At 38.4% G+C, this 26,158-nt stretch overlaps 1 protein-coding gene across 1 annotated transcript; it reads left to right on the top strand.

The window, feature by feature from the left end:
• Positions 1–1,391: 1,391 nt before the first annotated feature.
• Positions 1,392–25,134, top strand: LOC100581234 (zinc finger protein 479-like). Its single transcript, XM_030797563.1, has 5 exons — positions 1,392–1,586; positions 8,207–8,333; positions 8,821–8,916; positions 16,317–16,451; positions 24,966–25,134. The coding sequence occupies exons 1-5, from the start codon at positions 1,548–1,550 to the stop codon at positions 25,010–25,012; spliced, it is 444 nt and encodes a 147-aa protein (XP_030653423.1). The 5' UTR covers positions 1,392–1,547; the 3' UTR covers positions 25,013–25,134.
• The last annotated feature ends 1,024 nt before the right edge of the window (positions 25,135–26,158 follow it).

Genomic DNA, 26,158 nt, shown 5'->3' with positions numbered 1-26,158 from the left:
TTCTATTATTGGTAGAGCCGGGGTTTCGCCATGTCAGCTAGGCTGGTCTTGAACTCCTGACATCAGATGTTTCGCCATCTCGGCCTCTCAAAGTGCTGGGATTACAGGTGTGAGCCACAGCACCCGGCACCTTTTTCTTTTTACTTTTTAACATTTGGCTACTAGCACATTCAAAATTTACATGTGACTCATATTTTATTGCAAAGGAATGCCTCCTTATTGAAATCTCAGGCTGCCTGCATGTATTAGTCCATTTTCACACTGCTATAAACAAATACCTCACACTGCGTACTTTTTTAAAAAGTGATTTAATTGAATCATAATTCTACATGGCTGAGGAATCCTCAGGAAACTTAAAATCATGACCATGACAGAAGGTGAAGGGAAAGCAAGGCACATCTCACATGGTGGAAAAAGAGAGAGAACTTGGGGCTGGGGGGGGACGTGCCACATTTTTAAACCATCAGGTATCTTGAGAGCTCCCTTACTATCACAAGAACAGCATGAGGATAATCCACCCCAGTGATCCAATCACCTCCCACCCAGTCCCTGCCCTGACACGTGGGAATTACAATTTTTTTTTCTTTGATAGGGAGTCTCACTCTGTCGCCCAGGCTGGAGGCCAATGGTGCCATCTCGGCTCACTGCAACCTCCGCCTCCTGGGTTGAAGCAATTCTCCTGCCTCAGCCTCCCGAGTAGCTGGCACTATAGGCACGCGCCACCAGGCCTGGCTAATTTTTTTTTTTTTTTTTTTTTTTTTTTGAGACGGAGTCTCACTCTTTCACCCAGGCTGGAGTGCAGTGGCGCGATCTCGGCTCACTGCAGGCCCCGCCCCCCGGGGTTCACGCCATTCTCCTGCCTCAGCCTCCCGCGTAGCTGGGACTACAGGCGCCTGCCACCTCGCCCGGCTAATTTTTTGTAAGGCCTGGCTAATTTTTGTATTTTTAGTAGAAGAGGGGTTTCAGCATATTGCCAGGCTGGTCTTGAACTCCTGACCTCGTGATCCGCCTGTCTCGGCCTCCCAAAGTGCTGGGATTACAGGCGTGAGCCACCTCGCATGGACGGGAATTACAATTTGAGATGAGATTTGGGTGGAGCCACAGAGTGAAACTATATCATATGTCATTATATTCTTTCAATTTATGAATAACTATATTATATATCATTTATAAATGCATATGACGTTATACACAAGGTTAAATGCAAATATCCTCCAGTGTTGGCCTGGCTCAGATCAGGGAAGAAGCCTTGCCTGTAAATGCTGCAGCCTAGCCTGTTATTTTTGCTTCCTTCAGCCCAGTGATCAAATATTCCGCCATTCAGGCATGAAGGGTGGGGCCTGAAACCTTATCCAATCAGAGGCCTTGGACTAGAAACTGGCCAATCAGGCGTGCAGCTGGAGAGACCAGGACGCTTCCGTAATTTTGCGGGTCCTTTTGTGTTTCTCTGAGTCCCGAGCTCCAGTTCTTTTCTTCAGGGCTCTGCGTTCTCTGCTCCTAGAGGCCAAGCCTCTGTGGCCTTGTGTTCTGCGGGTATTCACAGATTTATGGCTAAAAGACCGGGATCCCCTGGAAGCCGAGAAATGGTGAGTGCTGGGTCTATCACCGTGAGAGAGGGGTGGGGGCTGGTTGAAACCGGCTGAAAGTGGCTGTAGCAGGACCTAAACTTACTCGCAGTCAGCTCCGGAGTCTGAGGACCCAAATCCTCCTTGTTCCAGCTCGGCTTTTAGTCCCCTCGAACCGTAAGATGCTGCCTGGGCCAGCGGCTGGGACCCTGGGAGTTCTGTCTTTTTCCTCTGCAGTGGCTTTGCCCTGGGCTGGAGCCCTCTCTGGGCAGCTCTGCACTCCCAGCGCCTCATCTCACCCAGATTGTACAGGGATGGGAAAGTCATCAGGGGAGAATCCAGACTCAGGGTGCAGGATTCACAAGTGGTAAGAGCTGTGGTCCCTGGGGTCCCTAGTTCCTCATTTTTCCTTTTAGAGATATATGGGAGTCACTGTAAAAATATTAGAGAATTTGATCAAAGTGTGATTCAAGAATCATAGAGCGCCCAGCTATGATTTGTGGGTTGTGATCCATGGGAGAGATTTGAAGGAAATTCTGTTATAAGTTGCATGATGAAGGAAACCAAATTCAATTATTGGTTTGGTACAGTTATGTAGTTTCCTTATTTGTAAGATTCAGGTGAAAATGTCTTGGTTATGTCATCAGAGATTAGTTGGCAGTCTTTGGTTGACTAGGCCTGAATTTTTTTCTTCAATATAATAATTTACAAGAAATGTATTTATTTATTTATTTATTTTTTGAGAGGGAGTCTCACTCTGTCACCCAGGCTGGAGTGCAATGGCGCAATCTCGGCTCACTGCAACCTCCCGCTCTGGGGTTCAAGCGATTCTCCCACCTGAGGCTCCAGAGTAGCCCGGATTACAGGACCCCGCCACGACCAGGCTAATTTTTGTATTTTTAGTAGAGATGGGGTTTCACTATGTTGGCCAGGGTGCTGTTGGACTCCTGACCTGAAGTGATCCGCCCATCTTGGCCTCCCAAAGCACTTGCATTACAGGCGTGAGCCACTTCTCCCAACCATAAGAGATACATTTGAGTTAGATTATTTTTTAAGTGAGAACCGAAAAAAATCAATCCACCTCAGCCTAATTGCCTGCTGTTTAAATATTTTTACACTGCAAAGGAAACTGGTTTTCCCTTACTTTTTTTTTTTTTTTTTTTTTTTTTTTTTTTTTTTTTTTTTGGTGTGTGACAGAGTTTCGCTCTTCTTGCCCAGGCTGGAGTACAATGGCGTGATCTCGGCTCACTGCAAACTCCACCTCCTATGTTCAAGCGATTCTCCTGCCTCAGCCTCCCGAGTAGCTGGGATTACAGGCATGCATCACCACCCCAGCTAATTTTGTATTTTTAATAGAGACGGGGTTTCTCCATGTTGGTCAGGCTGGTCTTGAACTCCCGACCTCAGGTGATCCACCCGCCTGGGCTTCCCAAAGTGCTGGGATTACAGTCGTGAGCCACCACGCCCGGCCTTTTTTTTTTTTTTTTTTTTTTTTTGAGACGGAATCTCGCTCTGTCCTTCAGGCTGGAGTGCAGTGGTGCGATATTAGCTCACTGCAACCTCTGCCTTTCAGGTTCAAGTGATTCTCCTTCCTCAGCCTCCTGAGTAGCTGGGATTACAGGTGCCCGCCACCACACCCGGCTGGCTTTTTTATTTTTAGTAGAGACACAGTTTTGCCATTTTGGCCAGGCTGGTCTCAAACTCCTGGACTCAAGTGATCAGCCTGCCTCAGCCTCCCAAAGTGCTGGGATTACAGGAATAAGTTATCACACCCAGCCTGCATTTTTCAACTGTGTCTTTTTTTGGGGGGGAGAGGGGGAGGACGGAGTCTCGCTCTCCGCCCAGGCTGGAGTGCATTGGTGTGATCTCGCCTCATTACAACCTCTGCGTCCCGGGTTCAAGTGATTGTCCTGCCTCAGTCTCCAGAGTAGCTGGAATTACAGTTCGTGCCACCACATCCAGCTAATTTTTGTATTTTTAGTAGAGTCTGGATTTCACCATGTTGGACAGGTTGGTCTTGAACTTTTGGCCTCAGGTGATCTGCCTGCCTCAGCCTCCCAACATTCTGGGGTTACAGGCATGAGCCACTGTGCACAGCTGAATTTTTTTTCTTTTACCTTTTATTTTAGGTTCAGGAGTACATGTGCAGGTTTGTTACATAGGTAAAATCACATCATGAAGTTTTTGTGTACAGATTATTTTATCACTCAGGTAGTAAGCATAGTATCCAACAGATTTGTTTTCTGATTTTCTTCATCCTCCGACCCTCCACCCTGAACTGGGCCTCAGTGTCTGTTGTTCTCTTATCTGTGTCCACGTGTTCTCATTATTTTGCTCCTACTTATAAATGACAACGTATAGTATTTGATTTTCTGTTCCTGCACTAGTTTTCTAAAAATAACAGTCTCCAGCTCCATCGACGTTGCTGCAAAGGGCATGATGTTGTTCTTTCTTATAGCTGCATCATATTTCATGGTGTTTACATACCACGTTTTCTTTATCCAGTCTACCACTGAAGACATACAGGATTGTTTCTGGTTCTTGCTATTGTGAATCGTGCTGTAATAAACATGCATGTGCATGTGTCTTCAAGGTAGAATAACTTACATTCACTGGGTATATTCCCAATTGTGGGATTCGGAATGGTAATTCTGTTTTCAGGTTTTTGAAAAAAATGCCAAACTGCTTTTCTCAATGTTTAAACAAATTTATACTCTCACTAGCAGTGTATAAGCATTCAGTTTCTCCACAACCTCACAAGCATCTGGATTTTTGTTTGTTTTACTTTTTAGTCTAATTGTTTTTATTTGAATTATTCCTTTTTTCTCCATTAGTCTAGTGTTTTATCTATCTTAGTAATTTTTACATAGAATCAATTTCTGGTTTCGTTGAACTATTTTTTTTTTTTTTAAGATGGAGTCTCACTCTATTGCCCAGGCTGGAGTGCAATGGCAAAATCTCGGCTCACTGCAACCTCTGCCCTCCAGTTTCAAGAGATTCTCCTGCCTCAGCCTCTCGAGTAGCTGGGATTACGGGCATGCGCTGCACGCCCAGCTAATTTTTGTATTTTTAGTAGAGATGGGGATTCACCATGTTGGCCAGGCTGGTCTCGAACTCCTGACCTTGTGATCTGCCCGCCTTGGCCTCCCAAAGTGCTGGGATTACAGGAGTGAGCCACAGCACCCAGCCCCTTGTACTATTTATGTCTCGACCTTCTTCGGTTTCAGCTCTGATTTTGGTTATTTTTTGTCTTTTGCGAGCTTTGAAGTTGGTTTGCTCTTACTTTTGAAATTCTTTTAATTGTAACATTAGATTTTTAAATTGAGATCTTTCTAACTTTTTGATGTGGATGTTTAGTGATGTACATTTTGTTCTTAACACTGCCTTAGCTGTAACCCAGAGATTCTAGTATGTTGTATTTTGGCTCTAACTAGTTTCAAAAATTTTTTTGTGTCTGCCTCAATTTCAGTATTTACAAAATAGCCATTTCGAAGCTGATTATTCAACTTTTATGTAATTGTATCATTTCATATGTTTTTTGTGGTATTGAATTATTATTCTATACATTTTCTTTTTAAAAATAATGATAGAGAAACATAAGAAGAAATAAAACTGCTGTGCTCTTAATCTAAATACTAAAAATTATTCAACACTTAGTAGCAACTCCCAGAGTGCTATGAAAATTAAATCACATTATGTGTTATTCCCAGCACAGTGTTCTGTGACATGCTCCAGAGCACATAGTACCTGCTTAATAAACATTTTATTAGTACATGCATACACATTTCCCAAGAGCAGACTTACTCAGGCATTGCTGTCTTCTGTTGTCCCTGTAAACTTAAAAAAGGCAACAACAAATATAATATTTCAGCATGGTGATTGGTTGTCTTTATTTGTACCGGATGTATTTGTTTTGTGACAAATGTGGTGGGTGTAAGGGACTCTTTGCTGTGCCTGCTTTCTCTCGCTGATGCTAATAATGTGCCTGGGAAAGCACAATCAACATTTACAGGGGACTTGTTGAAAAAGCCCATTCCTGGACCTTTTGGATCCTGCAGAATCACTTTGCATAAAGCAGGGCCAAGATTACCAAGTGATTTATAAACTTGAGGGGTTCAAGATACTCAGGAGAGTTTAGTTCAACCTTTGCATCAAAGGAAGGCTGCACTGCCTGCCCTGTTTCAGTTTGGTAGGAAGAGGTCAGTGCAGTTCATGCTCCCATTACTGTAAAGAAAATTGCTGGTGTCTGATAGGGGAGGGCAGGGAAAAAGAAACTTAAATTTTATTAGTTATGGAGAAGCTCATTGTTCTCTCATTGCTCTTAAGTCTTTTCAGTTATAAACAACAAAAATGGGTGAATGTTTTCTGCAAGTCTCGGTCTTTCTGCCGTGGATGTGTGTGGTGGTAGCAGGTGAATCGGTTGTGCTTTAAAGGCATATTCTCAAGATGCAGGTTTGATATGTCCAGAGCATCTTATCTGAAAATACATTTCAGAGAAAGAAGAGGAAAAGAAAAAATTCACTTTTTCTTGGTGAGCATGTCTCAGATCAAGCGCAGTGTCCACTCTGCCTTTTGGAATGCCATCTGTTTGGAACTTGCAAATTTTTACTTCTGTACTTGTACTGTTGATCCCTAATGAGTTTGTTTCAGCTATTTTTTGTTATTTTTATGATAGACAAGGGGTTCTGAAAAAAAAATATTTTTTCTTTATGCCATAGTGTTCTATACATACTCTTCATCTTGGGTTCTTGTATACCATGCAGAATTCTTACTACAAATTTATGCCCTGCAATATTTAAAATGTTCCCCTTGTAGCTGTTGAACATGAGAAGGTGTAAATACTCAAGATTTCTATTGGGGAAAAACAGTTGTCTTTGGATATTAGTGAAAAGTGAAACATGTCCTGTTGAGGTTTCATCTGTGTGCTCTATTATTTCCATGCAGGACAGGATTTAGAAAATGCTTGTTTAAACAGAATGGCATTTATTACCCAGAAAGTTCTGAAAAAGCTATAAGGAGATACTTGCTCTCCAGGGTGCTAAAGAAAGACTACTTAAAATTACTATTAAAAATTACAGAACAGGGAAGTTATCTGCACCTTCGACTTTGCATAAAACTGATGGTTTCTTTATAATTAAATTTAGGCCTGGCGTGGTGTCTCAGGCTTGTAATCCCAGCACTTTGGGAGGCCAAGGCAGGCAGATCACGTGAGGTCAGGAGTTCGAGGCCAGACTGGCCAACATGGTGAAACCCCGTCTCTACGGAAAAAAAAAAAATACAAAAATTAGCCAGGTGTGGTGCACACACCTATAATCCCAATTACTCAGGAGGTTGAGGCAGGAGAGTTGCTTGAACTCAGGAGGTGGAGGTTGCAGTGAGACGAAATTGCAGATTGCACCACTGCACTCCAGCCTGGGTGACAGAGCGAGACTCCATCTCTTAAAAAAAAAAAAAAAAAAAATATATATATATATATATATATATATATATAAAATTAAATTTGGATTACCATTTACTTTTCTGAGAGGTGAGAAATACCACAGCAGTGATGTGTCCTGTGTGCATCAGCACATAATACAAATGTGTCCTAATGAGGTTGATAACAATTTTATTCACTTGGTTCAAGATGGCTCTGACATTTTTTCCACTATTGAGTTAATTATTATTCCCTTAATTATTAAGTACACTTAGGAGATTTACTAGCTGAAGTGCATAAACCATCATGTTTAATCTGGAAGCTGTCCTTTCTTTTTAGATGACTTTTGCATATATTTGTCTTTTAAAAATGAAGGCTCTTATCTTTATTTACAGGTGAGAGAAACTGGGAAAAACTCAGACTCTGCCACTTACTGGATGTTTGACAAAATATTCTTACTAGGCTAGAAACATTAGTGAGCTTGCTAAAAATTCAGAAATTCAGACTTTATCCCACACTCCTGAAACAAAATCTGCACAAGATCTTTAGTTTATTGTACATATTAAGACTTGAGAGGTACCTTCCAAATCATCATGACTGTTCTATCTGTGAAATAACACAACTTATTTTGTATGATGTAAATATAGCCCTCAAAAATAGACATGTCCCGCACTTTGGGAGGCCGAGGTGGGTGGATCACCTGAGGTCAGGAGTTGAAGACCTGCCTGGCCAACATGGAGAAACCCCATCTCTACTAAAAATACAAAAATCAGCCAGGCATTGTGGCTCACGCCTGTAGTCTCAGCTACTTGGGAGGCTGAGGCAGGAGAATCGATTGAACCCGGGAGGTGGAGGTTGCACTGAGCCAAGATCATGCCACTCCACTCCAGCTTGGGCAACAGAGCGAAACTCTGTCTCAAAAAAAGAAGAAAAGAAAAATAGAAAAAAAAAGACATGTCCATGCTGATGCCCTTAATTTTATAATTTGTCATCCAGAAAAGTATCAAATCTACAGTGGTATTGTGGATCTTATGCTATTCTCTTAGAGTTAGAGAATACTTCAGTGTTTAAAAATTATCTTATTGAATAATTTTAGTCAGTCTTATAAGTGAGAACCACTTCATTTTACTCTCTTTTTTAACTTGAGCCAAATACAAATCTCTGCCTATGGCCACATGGTAACTGTTTGTATGTTCATGAGTGTTTTTTTTTTTTTTTTTTTCAGAGACTGTTGACATTCAGAGACATAGCTATAGAATTCTCTCTGGTGGAATGGCAATACCTGGATCATGCTCAGCAGAATTTATATAGAGATGTGATGTTAGAGAACTACAGAAACCTGGTTTCCCTGGGTGAGGAAAACATCAATACACAATTCCTAATACATTGCCTTTCTCTCTTTTCTAAGATGATTTTGGTAATTTCTGCTTTGCATGAATAAATTTTAGCTCTCCAATTTTAAGAAAATCTTGGGGATTCATTGGTGTAGAACAGATTCTTCACGATGTTTTATCTTGACCTGAACTTTTCCGTTTCCTGAGCTTACGTATCTTTTGCTCTAGGTTAGTTGCAATTCCAAAAATGTCATGGCATAAAATAGCATTTCCCATATCTTAGAATTCAGTTGCCACCACCAATGTTTGATTCAGTAGTACTGAGTAGTAAAATTAAGGACTTACAATTTTAAAATATTTTCTAAATATGGAGAAAGTTCTGTTATGAATCAATATTAATTTTCTAGAATTTTCTATTAAATGCTCTTTACTAACCATAATACTAGTTTGGTAATTAAAGAATTCAGCAAGATTTATGTTACTTTTTTTTTTCTTAATAAAACAGGTATTGCTGACTCTAAGCCAGACTTGATTACCTGTCTGGAGCAAAATAAAGAGTATTGGAATATAAAGAGAAATGAGATGGTAGCCAAACACCCAGGTAGGTGAGAGCGAATGAAGCAGATGACACAGATGAGAGATACACAAATCAGCGAGGCAGCCAGTCCTTAAAATGTGGTCTGGGGAGCTGTGCTTTGATGGAAAGAGTTTCTGAGAAGCTCGAGTCATTTTTTTCTTTTGCTCTCACATAGGGACACCTTCTGCCCCATGCTGTTAAATTCTCTAAGGATTCTACTTCCACTTCAGTAATCTTTCTTCAAATTCACAGTGTGAGCTAAAGTTTTCTTTATGGCTTATCAGGGACTGCACAAACTGACTGCTTTGCCATAGCTTTTGGGGACACACTAATATTTGCATATTTTTGAGAAACTATGTTAAACTGCTTTGAAAATTTTTTTTGCATCATGTCTAAAATGTGTGAGAATAGTAATTTCTGTTTCATTGGTGGTTGTCCATTTTTCTACACAGGCCATTCTGTTTTTATTACTATAGCCTTGAAATATAAAGTTTTTTTTACAAAATTTTTTTTCATTTGTAAATTTTTATATATGTATTTATATTTATTTAGAGGCTGGGTTATGATACTTGCTGTGGGGGGATATGCAAGCAGGATATTTCTTATGTCTTCATTTTACTGTGTTGTATATTTTAGATATAGTTTCATAAATGGTATTGCTGTATTACATGATAATTTCATTTTTAATTATTTGACGAACATGTATGATATTTTTATGATGGCTGCATCTTTTTTCTCAACAACTTACATAGGTTTCAATTTCTTTACATCATCAGCATAGTTGGTGTTTTTGAAAAAATTTATAGTGGCCATTCTAACTGATGTAAGGTAATTTTGTTTTGCATTTTTCTATAAATTATTAATTTTGTGCAACCTTTCAATTGCTTCTTCCCATTTGTGTGTGTGTGTATATATATATATATATATATATATATATATATATATATACATATATTTATACTTTAAGTTCTAGGGTGCATGTGCCCAACGTGCAGGTTTGTTACATGTGTATACATGTGCCATGTTGGTTTGCTGCATCCATTAACTCGTCATTTAGCATTAGGTATTTCTCCTAATGCTATCCCTCCCCCATCCCCGCAGTCCATGACAGGCCCTGGTGTGTGATGTTTCCCACCCTGTGTCCAAGTGTTCTCACTGTTCAATTCCCACCTATGAGTGAGAACATGCGGTGTTTGGTTTTCTGTCCTTGTGATAGTTTGCTCAGAATGATGGTTTCCAGCTTCGTCCGTGTCCGTACAAAGCACATGAACTCATCCTTTTTTATGGCTTCATAGTATTCCATGGTGTTTATGTGCAACATTTTCTTAATCCAGTCTGTCCTTTATGGACATTTGGGTTGGTTCCAAGTCTTTACTATTGTGAATAGTGCTGCAATAAACATACGTGTGCATGTGTCTTTATAGCAGCATGATTTATAATCCTTTGGGTATATACCCAGTAATGGGATCACTGGATCAAATGGTATTTCTAGTTTTAGATCCTTGAGGAATCACCACACTGTCTTCCACAATGGTTGAACTAGTTTACAGTCCCACCAACAGTGTAAAAGTGTTCCTATTTCTCCACATCCTCTCCAGCACCTGTTGTTTCCTGACTTATTAATGATCGCCATTCTAACTGGTGTGAGATGGTATCTCATTGTGGTTTTGATTTGCATTTCTCTGATGACCAGTGATGATGAGCATTTTTTCACGTGTCTGTTGGCTGCATAAATGTCTTCTTTTGAGAAGTGTCTGTTCATATCCTTTGCCCAGTTTTTGATGGGGTTGTTTGATTTTTTCTTGCAAATTTGTTTAAGTTCTTTGTAGATTCCGGATATTAGCCCTTTGTCAGATGGGTAGATTGCAAAAATTTTCTCCCATTCTGTAGGTTGCCTGTTCACTCTGATGGTGGTTTCTTTTGCTGTGCAGAAGCTCTTTAGTTTAATTAGATCCCATTTGTCCATTTTGGCTTTTGTTGCTATTGCTTTTGGTGTTTTAGTCATGAAGTCCTTGCCCATTCCTATGTCCTGTATGGTATTGCCTAGGTTTTCTTCTAGGGTTTTTATGGTTTTAGATCTAACATTTGAGTCTTTAATCAATCTTGAATTAATTTTTGTATAAGGTGTAAGGAAGGAATCCAGTTTCAGCTTTCTACATATGGCTAGCCAGTTTTCCCAGCACCATTTATTAAGTAGGGAATCCTTTCCCCATTGCTTGTTTTTGTCAGGTTTGTCAAAGATCAGATGGTTGTAGATGTGTGGTGTTATTTCTCAGGGCTCTGTTCTGTTCCATTGGTCTATATCTCTGCTTTGATACCAGTACCATGCTGTTTTGGTTGCTGTAGCCTTGTAAGATCTGCTTTGATCTTAGCTATTTCTTGCCTTCTGCTAGCTTTTGAATTTGTCTTCTCTTGCTTCTCTAGTTCTTTTAATTGTGATGTTAGGGTGTCTATTTTAGATCTTTCCTGCTTTCTCTTGTGGGCATTTAGTGATATAAATTTCCCTCTACACACTGCTTTAAATGTGTCCCAGTTATTCTGGTATGTTGTGTCTTTGTTCTCATTGGTTTCAAAGAACATCTTTATTTCTGCCTTCATTTTGTTATGTACCCAGTAGTCATTCAGGAGCAGGTTGTTCAGTTTCCATGTAGTTGAGTGGTTTTGAGTGAGTTTCTTAATCCTGAGTTCTAATTCGATTGCAATGTGGTCTGAGAGACAGTTTGTTGTGATTTCTGTTCTTTTACATTTGCTGAGGAGTGCTTTACTTCCAACTATGTGGTGAATTTTTGGAATAAGTGTGATGTGGTGCTGAGAAGAATGTATATTCTGTTGCTTTTGCATGGAGAGTTCTGTAGATGTCTATTAGGTCTCCTTGGTGCAGAGTTGAGTTCAAGTCCTGGATATCCTTGTAAACCTTCTTTCTCGTTGATCTGTCTAATATTGACAGTGGGGTGTTAAAGTCTCCCAATATTATTGTGTGGGAGTCTAAGTCTCTTTGCAGGTCTCTAAGAACTTGCTTTATGAATCTGGGTGCTCCTGTATTGGGTGCATACATATTTAGGATAGTTAGCTCTTCTTGTTGCATTGATCCCTTTACCATTATGTAATGGCCTTCTTTGTCTCTTTTGATCTTTGTTGGTTTAAAGTCTATTTTATCAGAGACTAGGATTGCAACCCCTGCTTTTTTTTGCTTTCTATTTTTTTGGTAAGGATGGATCTTTCTCCTTCCCTTTATTTTGAGCCTATGCATGTCTCTGCATGTGAGATAGGTCTCCTGAATACAGCACAATGATGGGTCTTGACTCTTTATCCAATTTGCCAGTGTGTGTCTTTTAATTGGGGCATTTAGCTTATTTACATTTAAGGTTAATACTGTTAGGTGTGAATTTGATCCCATCATTTTGATGTTAGCTGGTTATTTTGCCCGTTAGTTGATGCAGTTTCTTCCTAGCGTCGATGATCTTTATAATTTGACATGTTTTTGCAGTGGCTGGTACCAGTTGTTCCTTTCCATGTTTAGTGCTTCCTTTAGGAGCTCTTGTAAGGCAGGCCTGGTAGTGACAAAATCTCTCAGCATTTGCTTGTCTGTAAAGGATTTTATTTCTCCTTCATTTATGAAGCTTAGTTTGGCTGGATATGATGAGATTCTGGGTTGAAAATTCTTTTCTTTAAGAATGTTGAGCCGAGCGCGGTGGCTCACGCCTGTAGTCCCAGCACTTTGGGAGGCCAAGGTGGGCGGATCACGAGGTCAGGAGATCGAGACCATTCTGGCTAACACGGTGAAACCCCGTCTCTACTAAAAAAAAAAAAAAAAAAAAAATTAGCCGGGCGAGGTGGCGGGCGCCTGTAGTCCCAGCTACGTGGGAGACTGAGGCAGGAGAATGGCGTGAACCCCGGGGGACGGAGCCTGCAGTGAGCCGAGATTGCGCCACTGCACTCCAGCCTGGGTGAAAGAGCGAGACTCCTTCTCAAAAAAAAAAAAAAAAAAAGAATGTTGAATATTGGCCCCCACTCTCTTCTGGCTTGTAGAGTTTCTGCCGAGAGATCTGCTGTTAGTCTGATGGGCTTCCCTTTGTGGGTAACCGGACCTTTCTCTCTGGCTGCCCTTAACATTTTTTCCTTCATTTCAACCTTGGTGAATCTGACAATTATATGTCTTGGGGTTGCTCTTCTCGAGGAGTATCTTTGTGGCGTTCTCTGTATTTCCTGAATTTGAATGTTGGCCTGCCTTGCTAGGTTGGGGAAGTTCTCCTGGATAATATCCTGCAGAGTGTTTTCCAGCTTGCTTCCATTCTCCCCGTCACTTTCAGGTACACCAATCAGACGTAGATTTGGTCTTTTCACATACTCCCATATTTCTTGGAGGCTTTGTTCATTTCTTTTCACTCTTTTTTCTCTAAACTTCTCTTCTCACTTCATTTCATTAATTTGATATTCTGTCACTGATACCCTTTCTTTCACTTGATTGAATTGGCTACTGAAGCTTGTGCATGCGTCACATAGTTCTTGTGCCATGGTTTTCAGCTCCATCAGGTCATTCAAGGTCTTCTCTACACTGTTTATTCTAGTTAGCCATTCATCTAATCTTTTTTCAAGGTTTTTAGCTTCCTTGCAATGGGTTCGAACATCCTCCTTTAGCTCGGAGAAGTTTGTTATTACTGATCTTCTGAAGCTTACTTCTGTCAACTTGTCAAAGTCGTTCTCCATCTAGCTTTGTTCTGTTGCTGGCAAGGAGCTGCGATCCTTTGGAGGAGAAGAGGCACTCTGATTTTTAGAATTTTCAGCTTTTCTGCTCTGGTTTATCCCCATCTTTGTGGTTTTACCTACCTTTGGTCTTTGATGATGGTGACCTACAGATGGGGTTTTGGTGTGGTTGTCCTTTTTGTTGATGTGGATGCTATTCCTTTCTGTTTGTTAGTTTTCCTTCCAACAGTCAAGTCCCTCAGCTGCAGGGCAAGTGATCCTTCCACTTTGGCCTCCCAGAGTGCTGGGATTACACCTGTAAGCCACTGCACCTGGCTGATCTTTTGAAATTTACTAAGACTTATGTGTTCTAACAGAATGTACCAGGTGCAAATAAAAATATTGTGTATCCATTTGCTTTTGACTGGAGAGTTCTGTACATGTCTATTTAGCCTATTTGGTTTGTGATACGGTGTAGATGCCCTCCAAATCCCATATTGAAATGTAATCTCCAATGTTTGGATGTGGGGCCTGATGAGAGCTGTTTGCATCATGGAGACAAATCCCTCATGAATGACTTGGCACAATCCCCTTGGTAATCATAGAGTTCTCACTCTCTTAATTCACGTGAGAGCTGGTTGCTTAAAGGAACCTGATTCCTCCACCTCACACTCGCATCATCTTTCACCATGTTACATGTTTGGTTCTTTTTTGCCTTCCACTATAATTGTAAGCTTCCTCATATCCTCACCAGAAGCAGATGCTGGCATATACTTCTTTTACAGTCTACTGAACTGTGAACCAAAGAAATCTTTTTCTTTATAAATTACCCAGTCTCAGGTTATTTTTTTATAGCATTGCAAAATGAATTCATACACAATATAATGTTCTTCAGGCTTTCTGTTTTTTAATTGATATTTTATTTAAACTTTTTATTTATTATTGAAAGTGAGGTCTTAATGTTTGTAATTTTATGTTGCTATTTTATTTCTTGCTTCATTTTTGTCAATATTTGCTTTATATATTTTGAAGCCCTGCTGTTATATATGCGTATACATATAGATAGACATAATAGTTATAGATTCCTAGTAAATGGACTCATTTTACCATTATATAATATCAATCTTTGTCTCATGCTAGTAATGGACTCATTTTCTTTTGTGTGTCTATAAAGATTTTTTCTTTATGCTACATTAGAGATTTTTAAAACCTGTTAATGTTACAACAGTACATTTTAAACTGGTAAAAAAAACAAGACTTCAGTTGCATAGAAGAATTTGTCCTCATTATATCTACCCTATACTTCTTATTGATGTTGCTAATTGTATCTTTTTATGTTTTATGATCATTTTTATGCTTATATCTTTCAAATTTTAAAGAATAACTAAAAATGTTTTCTGCATCATCACAATAATGCCACAGAATTTTATTTTTTTATATATGCATGTTTTTCAGAAAGTTATGTATTTTCATATGATTATATATTTTTTCATCATATTATTTTAAGTGGAAAGACCTCTTTTCAGCATTTTATTTAGGGCACATGCAGTGCTTATATGCTTTTCCAGCATTTGTTTATTCTGGAAGATCTTTATTTTGTAGTACATTTTTGCTGATTACATTATTTTCACAATGAAGATTCTTTTTCAGCCTTTGACCATTTAACACAGTTCTTTTCTGACCTGCAAGGTTTCTGTTGACAAATTCACTGGTTGTCTTGGAGGACTAGGCTTATAAATAATACCTCACTTTTATCTTGCAGCTCCCAAGATTATCTTCTGGTTTGTGACTTTTGAAACTTTGCTTAAATATGTGTTATGGATCTTTTTGTGTATATCCTAGTTTGTTTGTTTATCTTCTTCATTTTTTACATTACTTTTTTCATACTTTAAAATTATTTCACTTATTCTTTTTTTACTTCCACAATTGTTTATTTTTATTATTCCAAGCCTTTTGTTGACATTCTCATTTATCTGATGTCTGGTTTTCCATTTTTCTCATTGAGCAAAATATGGATTATCTTAAATTTTAAAAATTAATATATACATCTTTATTTTTATAGTTGCTTTTTGAAAATTTTGATTTTTTTGATTGGACCTTGTTGCCCAAATATTTTGTATACATTATAATCTTTGGTTGAGATTTAGACATTAACATAAAACTACCTTTCACAATCTTTATAATGCAGCTCTTTTCTGGCATAGCCTGAAACCAATTGTATTGGGTAGAGATTCTGGGAGTCTCACAAACGTTCTCAGGATGTGTCATGTCTGCAATTTTGTATTTATTTTTCAGTTAAAAGACTTCTTCATATTTCTTATTACTGGTCAATAACTACTTTCTACACCTATTTTCTGTCCATGGTACTGCAGTCTTTCTGCTGTTGTAACATTCACTTTTGATCTCAGAAGACTTAAAGCTGTCATTAAAGGCACCATGTTCTTCTATTGGGGATGACGAAGGGCTGTGTTGGGCAAATGTAGCAAACTTTTCTTTTCTTTCTATATGGCTTTTGACATTGTGCTCACATGGGGCACACACTTACTCTATAAATTTCCAACAAAGGTATTTTGATCACTATGATTTTGTTACATTTATACATCTATGAAGGAATTATGGCCTGTGGTAATTTGATATGTCATTTTGCTAATGTGCCTTGTATAATTTTATATATTCGATTTGTAAAGTATATTTATCTGAGTCTAGTAAGTGGAGTAACTTGTGATTTTTATGTCTTTCAGTTACGCGTTCTTATTTCACCCAAGACCTTCATCCAGAGCAGGGCATAAAAGATTCACTCCAAAAAGTAACACCGAGAACATATGGAAAATGTGGACATGAGAATTTACAATTTAAAAAATGCTGTAAAAATGTGGGTGAGTGTGAGGTGCACAAAGGAGGTTATAATGAAGTTAACCAATGTTTGTCAAATACCCAAAACAAAATATTTCAGACTCATAAATGTGTCAAAGTCTTTGGTAAATTTTCAAATTGCAATAGACATGAAACAAGATATACTGGAAATAAACATTTCAAATGTAAAAAATATGGCAAATCGTTTTGCATGCTTTCACACCTAAATCAACATCAGATAGTTCATACTAAGGAGAAGTCCTACAAATGTGAAGAATGCGGCAAATCCTTTAAGCGCTCCTCAAACTGTACTACACATAAAAGAGTTCATACTGGAGAGAAACCCTACAGATGTGAGGAATGTGGCAAAGCCTTTAGGTGGCCCTCAAACCTTACTAGACATAAGAGAATTCATACTGGAGAGAAACCCTACGCATGTGAAGAATGTGGCCAAGCCTTTAGGCGCTCCTCAACACTTACTAACCACAGGAGAATTCATACTGGAGAGAGACCCTACAAATGTGAAGAATGTGGCAAAGCCTTTAGCGTATCCTCAACCCTCAATGACCACAAGAGAATTCATACTGGAGAGAAACCCTACACATGTGAAGAATGTGGCAGAGCCTTTAACTGCTCCTCAACACTTAAGACACATAAGAGAATTCATACTGGAGAGAAACCCTACAGATGTGAAGAATGTGACAAAGCTTTTAAGAGGCATTCAAGTCTTGCTAAACATAAGATAATTCATGCTGGAGAGAAACCCTGCAAATGTACATAATGTGGCAAACTCCAGCCCTCAGGCCTTATAATACATACAATAATTTATGCTGGAAAAAAACACTACAAGTGTAGAGAATATGGACAAGCCTTTAACAAGTTCTAAACCTTAATAGAAAATAAGAGAATCCATATTGGACAAAAATTTTATAAATGTAAAAAAATGTAGCAAAGCCTTTGACCAACCCTCAAACCTTAATGAACCCAAGAGAATTTATTTAAAATATATATATTTTTGAGATGGTATCTCCCTTTGTCACCCAGGCTGCAGTGCAGTGGCACAAACTCAGCTCACTGCAACCTCTGCCTTCCAGGTTCAAGTGATTCTTCTCCCTCAGCCTCCTGAGTAGCTGGGATTATAGGCATGTGCTACCACACTGGCTGATTTTTGTATTTTTAGTAGAGATGGAGTTTCACCATGTTGGCTAGGCTGGCCTCGAACTCCTGATCTCAGGTGATCCACCTGCCTCAGCCTCCCAAAACCTAAGAGAATTTATATTAGAAAGACCCTAGAAAGGTTAAAAAAAAAAAAGTGACAAAATCTTTAAGCACATCTCAGGCCTTACACAATATCTGTTAATTCATTCTAGAGAGAAACCCTACAAAAGCAAAGAATGTGATAACGCTTTTAACTAGTCTTGAACCCTTATTATACACAAGAGAAGTAATACTTAAGAGAAGTACTACAATAAGGAATATGGCAATGTCTTTAAAAAGTCCTCAAACCTGAATAAATGTAAGATAATTGATATTGGAGAGAACCCCTGAAACTGCAGAAAAAAATGTGGCAAAGCCTTTAACTGGTTTCCATCCTTGTTAATTAAAAAAATGTTATACTGGAGAGAAACTCTACAGCATAAAAATGTGACAGAGCATTTAACCATACCTCATACTTTTCTAAAAAAGGGAAATCATACTGGTGAGAAACTAGAAGTGTGTTAAATGTGGCAAGGCCTTTAAATGGTAGTCACACATTATGGTAGGTAAGATAATTTATACTGAAGAAAACTACAAATATGAAATGAAGAATGTGGCAAAACTTTTAATAAATTCTCACACCTTATGCCACAGGAAAGCATTTATACTAGAGAAAAATTGTAGAAATACAAAGAATGTGAAAAGCCATTAATATCAGCTCACATTTTACTCAATATCAGAAAGTTTATAGTTAATAAAAGCATTATAGTTTGGGCATGTTGGCTCATGCTTGAAATTCCAGCACTTTGGGAGGCCAAGGTCAGTGGCTCATGAGGTCAGGAGTTCAAGAGCAGCCTGGCCAACATGGTGAAAGCCCATCTCTACTAAAAATACAAAAATTAGCCAGGCGTGGTGGCATGTGCCTGTAATCCCAGCTACTCGGGAGGCTGAGGCAGGCAAATTGCTTGAACCTGGGAGGTGGAGGTTGCAGTGAGCCAACATAGAGCTGCTACACTGCATCCTGGGTGACAGAGCAAGACTCCAAATCAAAAAAACAAAAAAAGCATTATAAATGTGATTACTGTAAAAACACCTTTTGGAAAATATAGGCCTTTAAAGTAAAGACTATTTATTCTGAAGACAAACATACAAACATAAAGAGGATTGTTATACCTTTACTTGCATTACAGATGTTATTGTATGCATTTTATGTTAAAGGAAAACCCTGAAGCAAATGCTCAAACTTTGTGGAACATCAGAGACTTTATATTTGAGAGAAAGCCTAAACATGTAATGAATGTGAAGAAACATTTGTTCAAAAACCACAGCTTAGAAAACACCAGTTTATACTAAATATTTTTGTAGATCCAATATATGGGGAAAATATATTTAACCAAAAAGTAAGTCTATATAAACATTTGAGGATTCACAGTAGAAAGAATGAAGGCACTGAAACTTCAGACATTACACTAAATCAGAGTGTTGAATGTAAAAGAGATCCAAAGATAACACTACATACATTTCAGAGAAGTAGATTTTTTTGGAGATTTATAATTACATTCGAGGTTTGCTTCATTTTCTGTAAAAAAAATTTAGATTTTCTGAAAAGCAAATAGTAATGTAACTCAAGTCTCAGATTACTTCATGTTGATTCTTCCCATTGTTTGTGAAAGTATTTGATCAATTGTTGCATCAGAGATATAAGAGATTGTTTATCAATTGTACCTTTATGTAATAAAATGCAATAAATTTAAAAATTTTTTAAAGATTATGTGTGAACTTAATTTTTCATTAAATAAAGTTGTTTTTAATGTGTTAAAACTATTGTGCTTTGAACGAAGTGTTAATTTGCCATCAACATTAATGTGTCTCATCTTGCTTAAAGTTCTAAGTAAATTATGGTAACACTATTTGTTAATGTAGGGGAATGACATCTCTAGTAATCTCTTTTTTGCCAGTGTTTTTTGTTTGTTTGTTTGTTTTGAGATGGAGTCTTGCTCTGTTGCCTAGGCTGGAGTATAGTGACACGATCTCAGCTCACTGCAACCTCTGCTTCCTGGGTCCAAACAATTCCCCTGCCTCAGCCTGCCAAGTAGCTGGGACTACGCGCCACCACACTGGGCTAATTTTTGTATTTTTAGTAGAGATGGGGTTTCACCATGTTGGCCAGGCTAGTCTTGAACTCCGGATTACAGGTGTGAGCCACCACACCTGGCCCTCCAGTGGTTTTAAACTGCAAAAAAAAAAGTTGAAGAATTTTGTTCTCATAGGTGAAATTTGTATTCTTTTTTGTCTTATTTACATTTTTAAAAAATTTTTGTGGGTAGTTTGCATACACACTTATGGCATATATGAGGTATTTTAACACAGACATACATTATTTAATTATCACAGCAGGTTATATGAAGTATTCATTACCTCGAGCATGTATTTATACTTTGTATTACAAACATTCCCATTATATAGTCATTTCATTATGTGCAATTGAATTATTAACCACAGGGTCATTTTATGATCATAAAAGTTACATGAGTATAATTAATATCCATACATTTCTGAGTCGATTAAATATTTTTTTAAATTTATTTTATATATTTTTTGTACATGTGGCCTCTCTGCTGACAAACAAAAACAGGCTTTTAGTTTTTATTTACATAGAGTTACATATACAAATGTATTACTCCAAAGATGTACCAGCCGGGTGCAGTGGCTTATGCCTGTAATCTCAGCAGTTTGGGAGGCCGAAGTGGGCAGATAATTTAAGGTCAGGAGTTCAAGACCAGCCTGGCCAACATGGTGAAACCCCATCTCTACTAAAAATGCAAAAAATTAGCTGGGTGTGGTGATGCGTTCCTGTATTCCCAGCTACTAGGGAGGTTGAGGCAGGAGAATTTCTTGAACCTGGGAAGCAGAGGTTGCAGTGAGCCAAGGTGGCACCACTGCACTCCAGCCTGGGTGACAGAGCAAGACACCATTAAAAAAAAAAAAGAAAAGATGTACCTTAAGTATGGAAAAGTTATATAGCAAGTGAGTGTGTTTGTGTGTGACTTTGTATGCATTTTCAGAACAGAGGAACAATATTGAAACAAAAAAGTTTATTTTAATAAGGTGGGTAATTAACAAGAAACCTGGAACCTTAGAGATTCTCAAAATAAATCCATATTCTGTGCCTTATATTGAATTCGTTACTGTAAAATCTTATCCCACCCAAATCTTATCTTGAATTGCAATCCCCACATGTCAAGGGAGGGACTTGGTGGGAGGTGATTGGAACATGGGGGTAATTTTCCCCCATGCTGTTCTCATGATAGTGAGTTCTGAAAAGATCTAATGGTTTTATAAGTGGTGGTTTTTCCTGCTTTCCCTCCTGCTGCCTAGTGAAGAAGGTCCTTGCTTCTCCTTTGCCTTCCACCATAATTGTAGGTTTCCTGAGACCTCCCCAGCCATGCAGAATTGTGAGTAAATTAAACCTCCTTTCTGAATAAATTACCCATTCTCTGGTAGTGTCTTTATAGTAGTGTGAAAACAGACTAATACAGAAAATTAATACTGGGAGTTTGGGGCACTGCTATAAAGATAATTGAAAATGTGGAAGTGACTTTGGAAGTGGGTAATAGGCAGAGGTTGAAACAGTTTAGAGAGCTCAGAAAAACATAGAAAGATGTGGGAACGTTTGGAACTTCCTAGAGACTTGTTCAATGCTTTTGACCAAAATGCTAACAGTGATATAGATGATAAAGTCCAGGCTGAGGTGGTCTCAGATGGAGGTGAGAAACTTACGTTTAAAATGGAAGCAGAACGTAAAAGTTTGGGAAATTTGAAGCCTGACCATGAGGTAGAAAATAAAACCCCATTTTTTGAAAAGAAATTGAAGCCACTGCAGAAATTTGCAGCAGTAAAGAGGAGCTGAATGTTAATAGACAAAACAATGGGGAAAATGTCTTCAGGTCATGTCAAAGATCTGAGGCAGGTCCTTCCATCACAGGCCAGGAGCCCTAGGAAGCAACAATGGTTTCATGGTCAAGGCCCAGGGCCCCACTGCTCTATGAAGTCTTGGGACTAGGTGTCCTGCATCCCAGCTGCTCCAGATCCAGCTGTGGCTAAAAGGGGCCAAGGTACAGCTTGGGTTATTTCTTCAGAAAGTGCAATCGTCAAGGCTTGGTGGCTTCCATGTGGTATTGGGCATGTGAGTGAACATAAAACAAGAGTCGAGCTCTGGGAACCTCTGCCCAGATTTCAGAAGATGTATAAAAATGCCTGGATGTTCAGGCAGAAGTCTTCTACAGGGGCAGAGCCCTCATGGAGAACCTGTAATAGGGCAATGCAGAAGGGAAATGTGGGGTTGGAGCCCTCATGCATAGTCCCCCCTGAAGCTGCCAACTGGAGTTGTGAGAAGGCTGCTATACTCTAGACCCCAGAATGACAGATCCACCATGAGCTTGCACTGTGCACCTGGAAAAGCCACAGGCATTTAATTCCAGTCCATGAAGGAGTTGCCCAAGGCCATGAGGGCCCACCCCTTGCATCAGCATGGCCTGGAAGTGGGACATGAAGTCAAATGACATCATCTCAGAGCTTTAAGATTTAATTATTGCCCCACTGGAATTGAAGCTTGCGTGGGGCCTGTACCTCCTTGGTTCTGGCCAATTTCCCCCATTTGAAAGAGTTTACCTAATTCCTGTACCCCCATTGTATCTTGGAAGTTACTAGCTTGCTTTTGATTTACAAGCTCATAGGTAGCAGGGACTTTTCTCAGATTGGACTTTGGAGTTAGACTTTTGGGTTAATGCTAAAATGAGTTAAGACTGTGGGAGAGTGGTGGGAAACATGTTTGGTTTTGAAATATAAAAAGGGCATGAAATTTGGAAGGGGCCAGGGGTGGAATGATACTCATGGTGTTCTTGAGATACTGAATGAGTTCTCATGAGATCGGATGGTTTTATAAGTGGTCATTTTTCCTGCTCTCCTTCACCTAGTGAAAAATACACCTGCTTCTTCACCTTCTGCCATTATTGTAAGGTTCTTCAGGCCTCCCCCAATCATGTTGATCTGTGAGTCAAATTAACCTCTTTCCTTTTTAATTTACCTAGTCTTGGGTGTGTCTTTATAGCACTGTGAGAATGGACTAATCGACACAGTAACTTAATAACAAAGGTATTATTATCCTCAATTTATAAAGAATTGAGGATAATAATACCTCAAGCGGTGGCTCACGCTTGTAATCCCAGCACTTTGGGAGGCCGAGGTGGGCGGATCACGAGGTCAGAAGATCGAGACCACGGTAAAACCCCGTCTCTACTAAAAATACAAAAAAAAATTAGCCAGGTGTGGTGGCAGGCGCCTGTAGTCCCAGCTACTCGGAGAGGTTGAGGCAGGAGAATGGCGTGAACCCAGGAGGCGGAGCTTGCAGTGAGCCGAGATCGCGCCACTGCACTCCAGCCTGGGCGACAGAGCGAGACTCCGTCTCAAAAAAAAAAAAAAAAAAAAAAAGAAACAGAGCCAGAGAGAGAAATAACTTGCTCACAATAGCAGAGCCAGTATTAAAACACAAGCAACTTTGACTCCAGAGATAATGCTCTTGAATACAACAATAAAAACTCTTTCAAACAGAAAAGAAGTTACCTTTAACATCCATTCTTAAAAATTTAACAAAAATGAAAATGGATACATTTGTATTGTTATATATGTATATATGTGAATGTATATTATAAATAAGAAATACTTCATATAAGCCAAAAAAAGATAATTATTTTAATGAATAAAATTGAAAAGCAGATGAATTAATTATTATTTGCAGATGATATATGTGTTTACTTAGACAACAAAGGAAACTGAAAGGCTATTTTAGAAATCTATTCAGGTGGATAGGCAGAATTCTCAGATGACCCTCAGGTTCCCACTTCAGTGCACACCTGCTGTGTAATCCTTTTCTCCTGTGTGTGAGAAAATGTGTGTGACTGTGGTGGGACATTATTCATGTAATCAGGTTACAAAGGTATTGGCTTCCTGTTTATCATAAGAGAGATTATCTTTATTAAACTAAACTTAATCAGACATGTTTTTAAGAAAAAGAGCACATCATAGAAAAACACCCCCGCTTCCCTGAAGTTAATCAAACTTCTAGGTAAGCCAGGTTGTAAGCTGCTTATGGTGGCCACATGGCAAGGGATATATTTGTATATTGTCTCTATTTTTGCCTTCAACACGTTACTTTCAGAAGGAAGAATAGGAGGATCTCATGGCAGAGGAAAAAGAAGAGATCTCATTTATACAAGAAATAATCATCCCTCATCTGGGACAGCTTAAGAAAAACAGAGACCAGAACATGACCACATCAATGGGAAACAAAGGCAACTTGGTTGAAAGGGCTCACTGGCATTAGGAAGCAATGTCTATACAGCCGAAGTAAATGATCAGCCTCTGGGATACCAACAGTCTACCAACAAGGCTGAATTCATTCTCATTCTGATTAAATTAGCATTTCTGCTCCATTCTGTTAACTCAGTTTTACATTCATGACAAAAATACCATACAAACCATTGAGTGCCCTCCTAGAATTGAACTTATCCTGAAAAAGCATACCCAATTATTTAATTTCAACATTGGAAAATGTTGAAAAAATAATGAATTTATTAATAATAATCTGACTTTCTACTTTTAGAGAATTGTACTATTCTGTAATACAATATTGAACTTTGAACACCTTAACATGAATATTTCTTGAATGCATAAATTGTTAGGTAGGTAGTTTCTCTTTTAGATTAATGCAATAAGACTAAAAATTAGAGAAAACATTTGAAATGAAATAAAAGTCATCAGAACCACATCTTTCAATGGCTTGCCATAATTACCATGCTCTTTGAAATGGTCAAGAAGCAAAGACAAGGTTTTGGCTTTGCCCAATTATTAAGTCCTTGACCTTTTGAAATCTAATATCCTGGCTAAAAAAAGTAGGAGGGACTATTTTTAAGGTGGCTGCCTAGAGTGTGCAATTCAATATGAGAAGAATTTCGATAGGCAAGAAAATGCATATCACATACACACATTACTCTTCTCTGATTTGCTTTAACATTGAAAGGTTGGAAATTGCAAATCTAGTCTCTTAATTTAGGGTAAATTAACAAAAGATTAATGTTTCAGCTTAGCAAGTTATTGTATGAAAGTTATAGGTAACAGATGTCATTGGCTGCAAAAAACAAAATAGTATGACTACATTCAGTAATAGTCTAGCCATGCAAATGATAGACCAATTAGATTAAGATCCTAACAGGTGCTTGTAGCAAGCATTTATGTGCAATGTTGTGACCCTCCCCCAAACACCTTTTTCTGTCTCCTTACAGAGATACCAATTTTTCCTGAATGTCTCAGAGTGAATACTGGGAACTGAGAATGCTCAGTGTTTGGAGTTGATTACTGGAAACATAGTTAACACATTTCTTCTATATTATAAAGAAATTTTATGAATCTTACTCTGCCTCAGAAAGGCTTTTAGTAAAAGATTGCTCATGTATAACACTCTATTTGGATTCATGGAAATTTTCAATATTCCATTTAAGTCAGAGACACTGAAATGTCAACCAAATTTCATAAAACATATTTGAATGAGATGATATTAGCTAAGAATTTTATTTCATCAGTAAATTTAGAGGTAAATAAGAAATGTGTGTACTTTGGGCCAAATCACAGTGTTTGCCACATGGGAACAATTCAGACAAGTGCTCTTCATCATTACGCTTAAAGTAGCACTAGCAAAACACCCATTTCCTGGCATCAGCTGGCCTGTTTTTCACTGATGTGAAGTGCAGAAGGCATTGAAACAGTGAAGAAGGGTGATATAAATGGAATAATTATATGAAGTACAACTTTGAATAAAAAGTAGCATTTGATATTGTACAACTATAGACAAGATGACTAGTATGAGATAAAAATATTTTACTTCTATTGACACAATAACTTCATTCACAATATTACTATTTCAAATAATTTTTTTGCTTTTTATCCAATATTACCTGAGCTCCATAGGAATCAACAAAATGAATCTTTATTTTACCACAAGTTTATTCATGCATATGCTTAATTTGCTGAAAATATGTTAGCCTTCCATAAAAGATTTATACTTTTATTGTGTCATCTTTTGCTGAGAAGTGGCTGTCCTGCCAGAAAACTGCTATTCTCAATTGTCCTCACACTGACTCTGCTCAACATAGTGACTGGAAGTGATGTGTGCATAAAAAGCAGATGTGTCTTCTTTGCATCTTTTTTCATCTGTTGGCTGAAGAAAGAGACAATGCAGATAGAAAATTTAAAAAAAATCTAATCTCCAAATAATCACAAAGAAGTTCTCTTAACCAGAAATAAGCCAAACGGGATGGTGATGTAAGCAGAAAATGTATTATTTTGCTAAGCCTTTGAAATTTTAGGGTTTATTAGTATGACAATCTGCATTGCTTTAACAAACATATTAGTTTTTCAGTTTTAATTCTTCTGAATATGATTCAATTTCCTGATGAATCTGGACTGAGAGGAGAATAAC

This window comes from Nomascus leucogenys, chromosome 17 (assembly GCF_006542625.1).
Source record: "Nomascus leucogenys isolate Asia chromosome 17, Asia_NLE_v1, whole genome shotgun sequence".
Lineage (NCBI taxonomy): Eukaryota > Metazoa > Chordata > Mammalia > Primates > Hylobatidae > Nomascus > Nomascus leucogenys.
This window is presented reverse-complemented; position numbering and strand designations above follow the sequence as displayed.

Coding starts and splice junctions, on each gene's coding strand:
- LOC100581234 (XM_030797563.1), top strand. CDS start 1,548: ATGGCTAAAAGACCGGGATCCCCTGGAAGCCGAGAAATG. Junction 1,587..8,206: donor CCCCTGGAAGCCGAGAAATG/GTGAGTGCTGGG, acceptor TTTTTTTTTCAG/AGACTGTTGACATTCAGAGA. Junction 8,917..16,316: donor GATGGTAGCCAAACACCCAG/GTAGGTGAGAGC, acceptor TATGTCTTTCAG/TTACGCGTTCTTATTTCACC.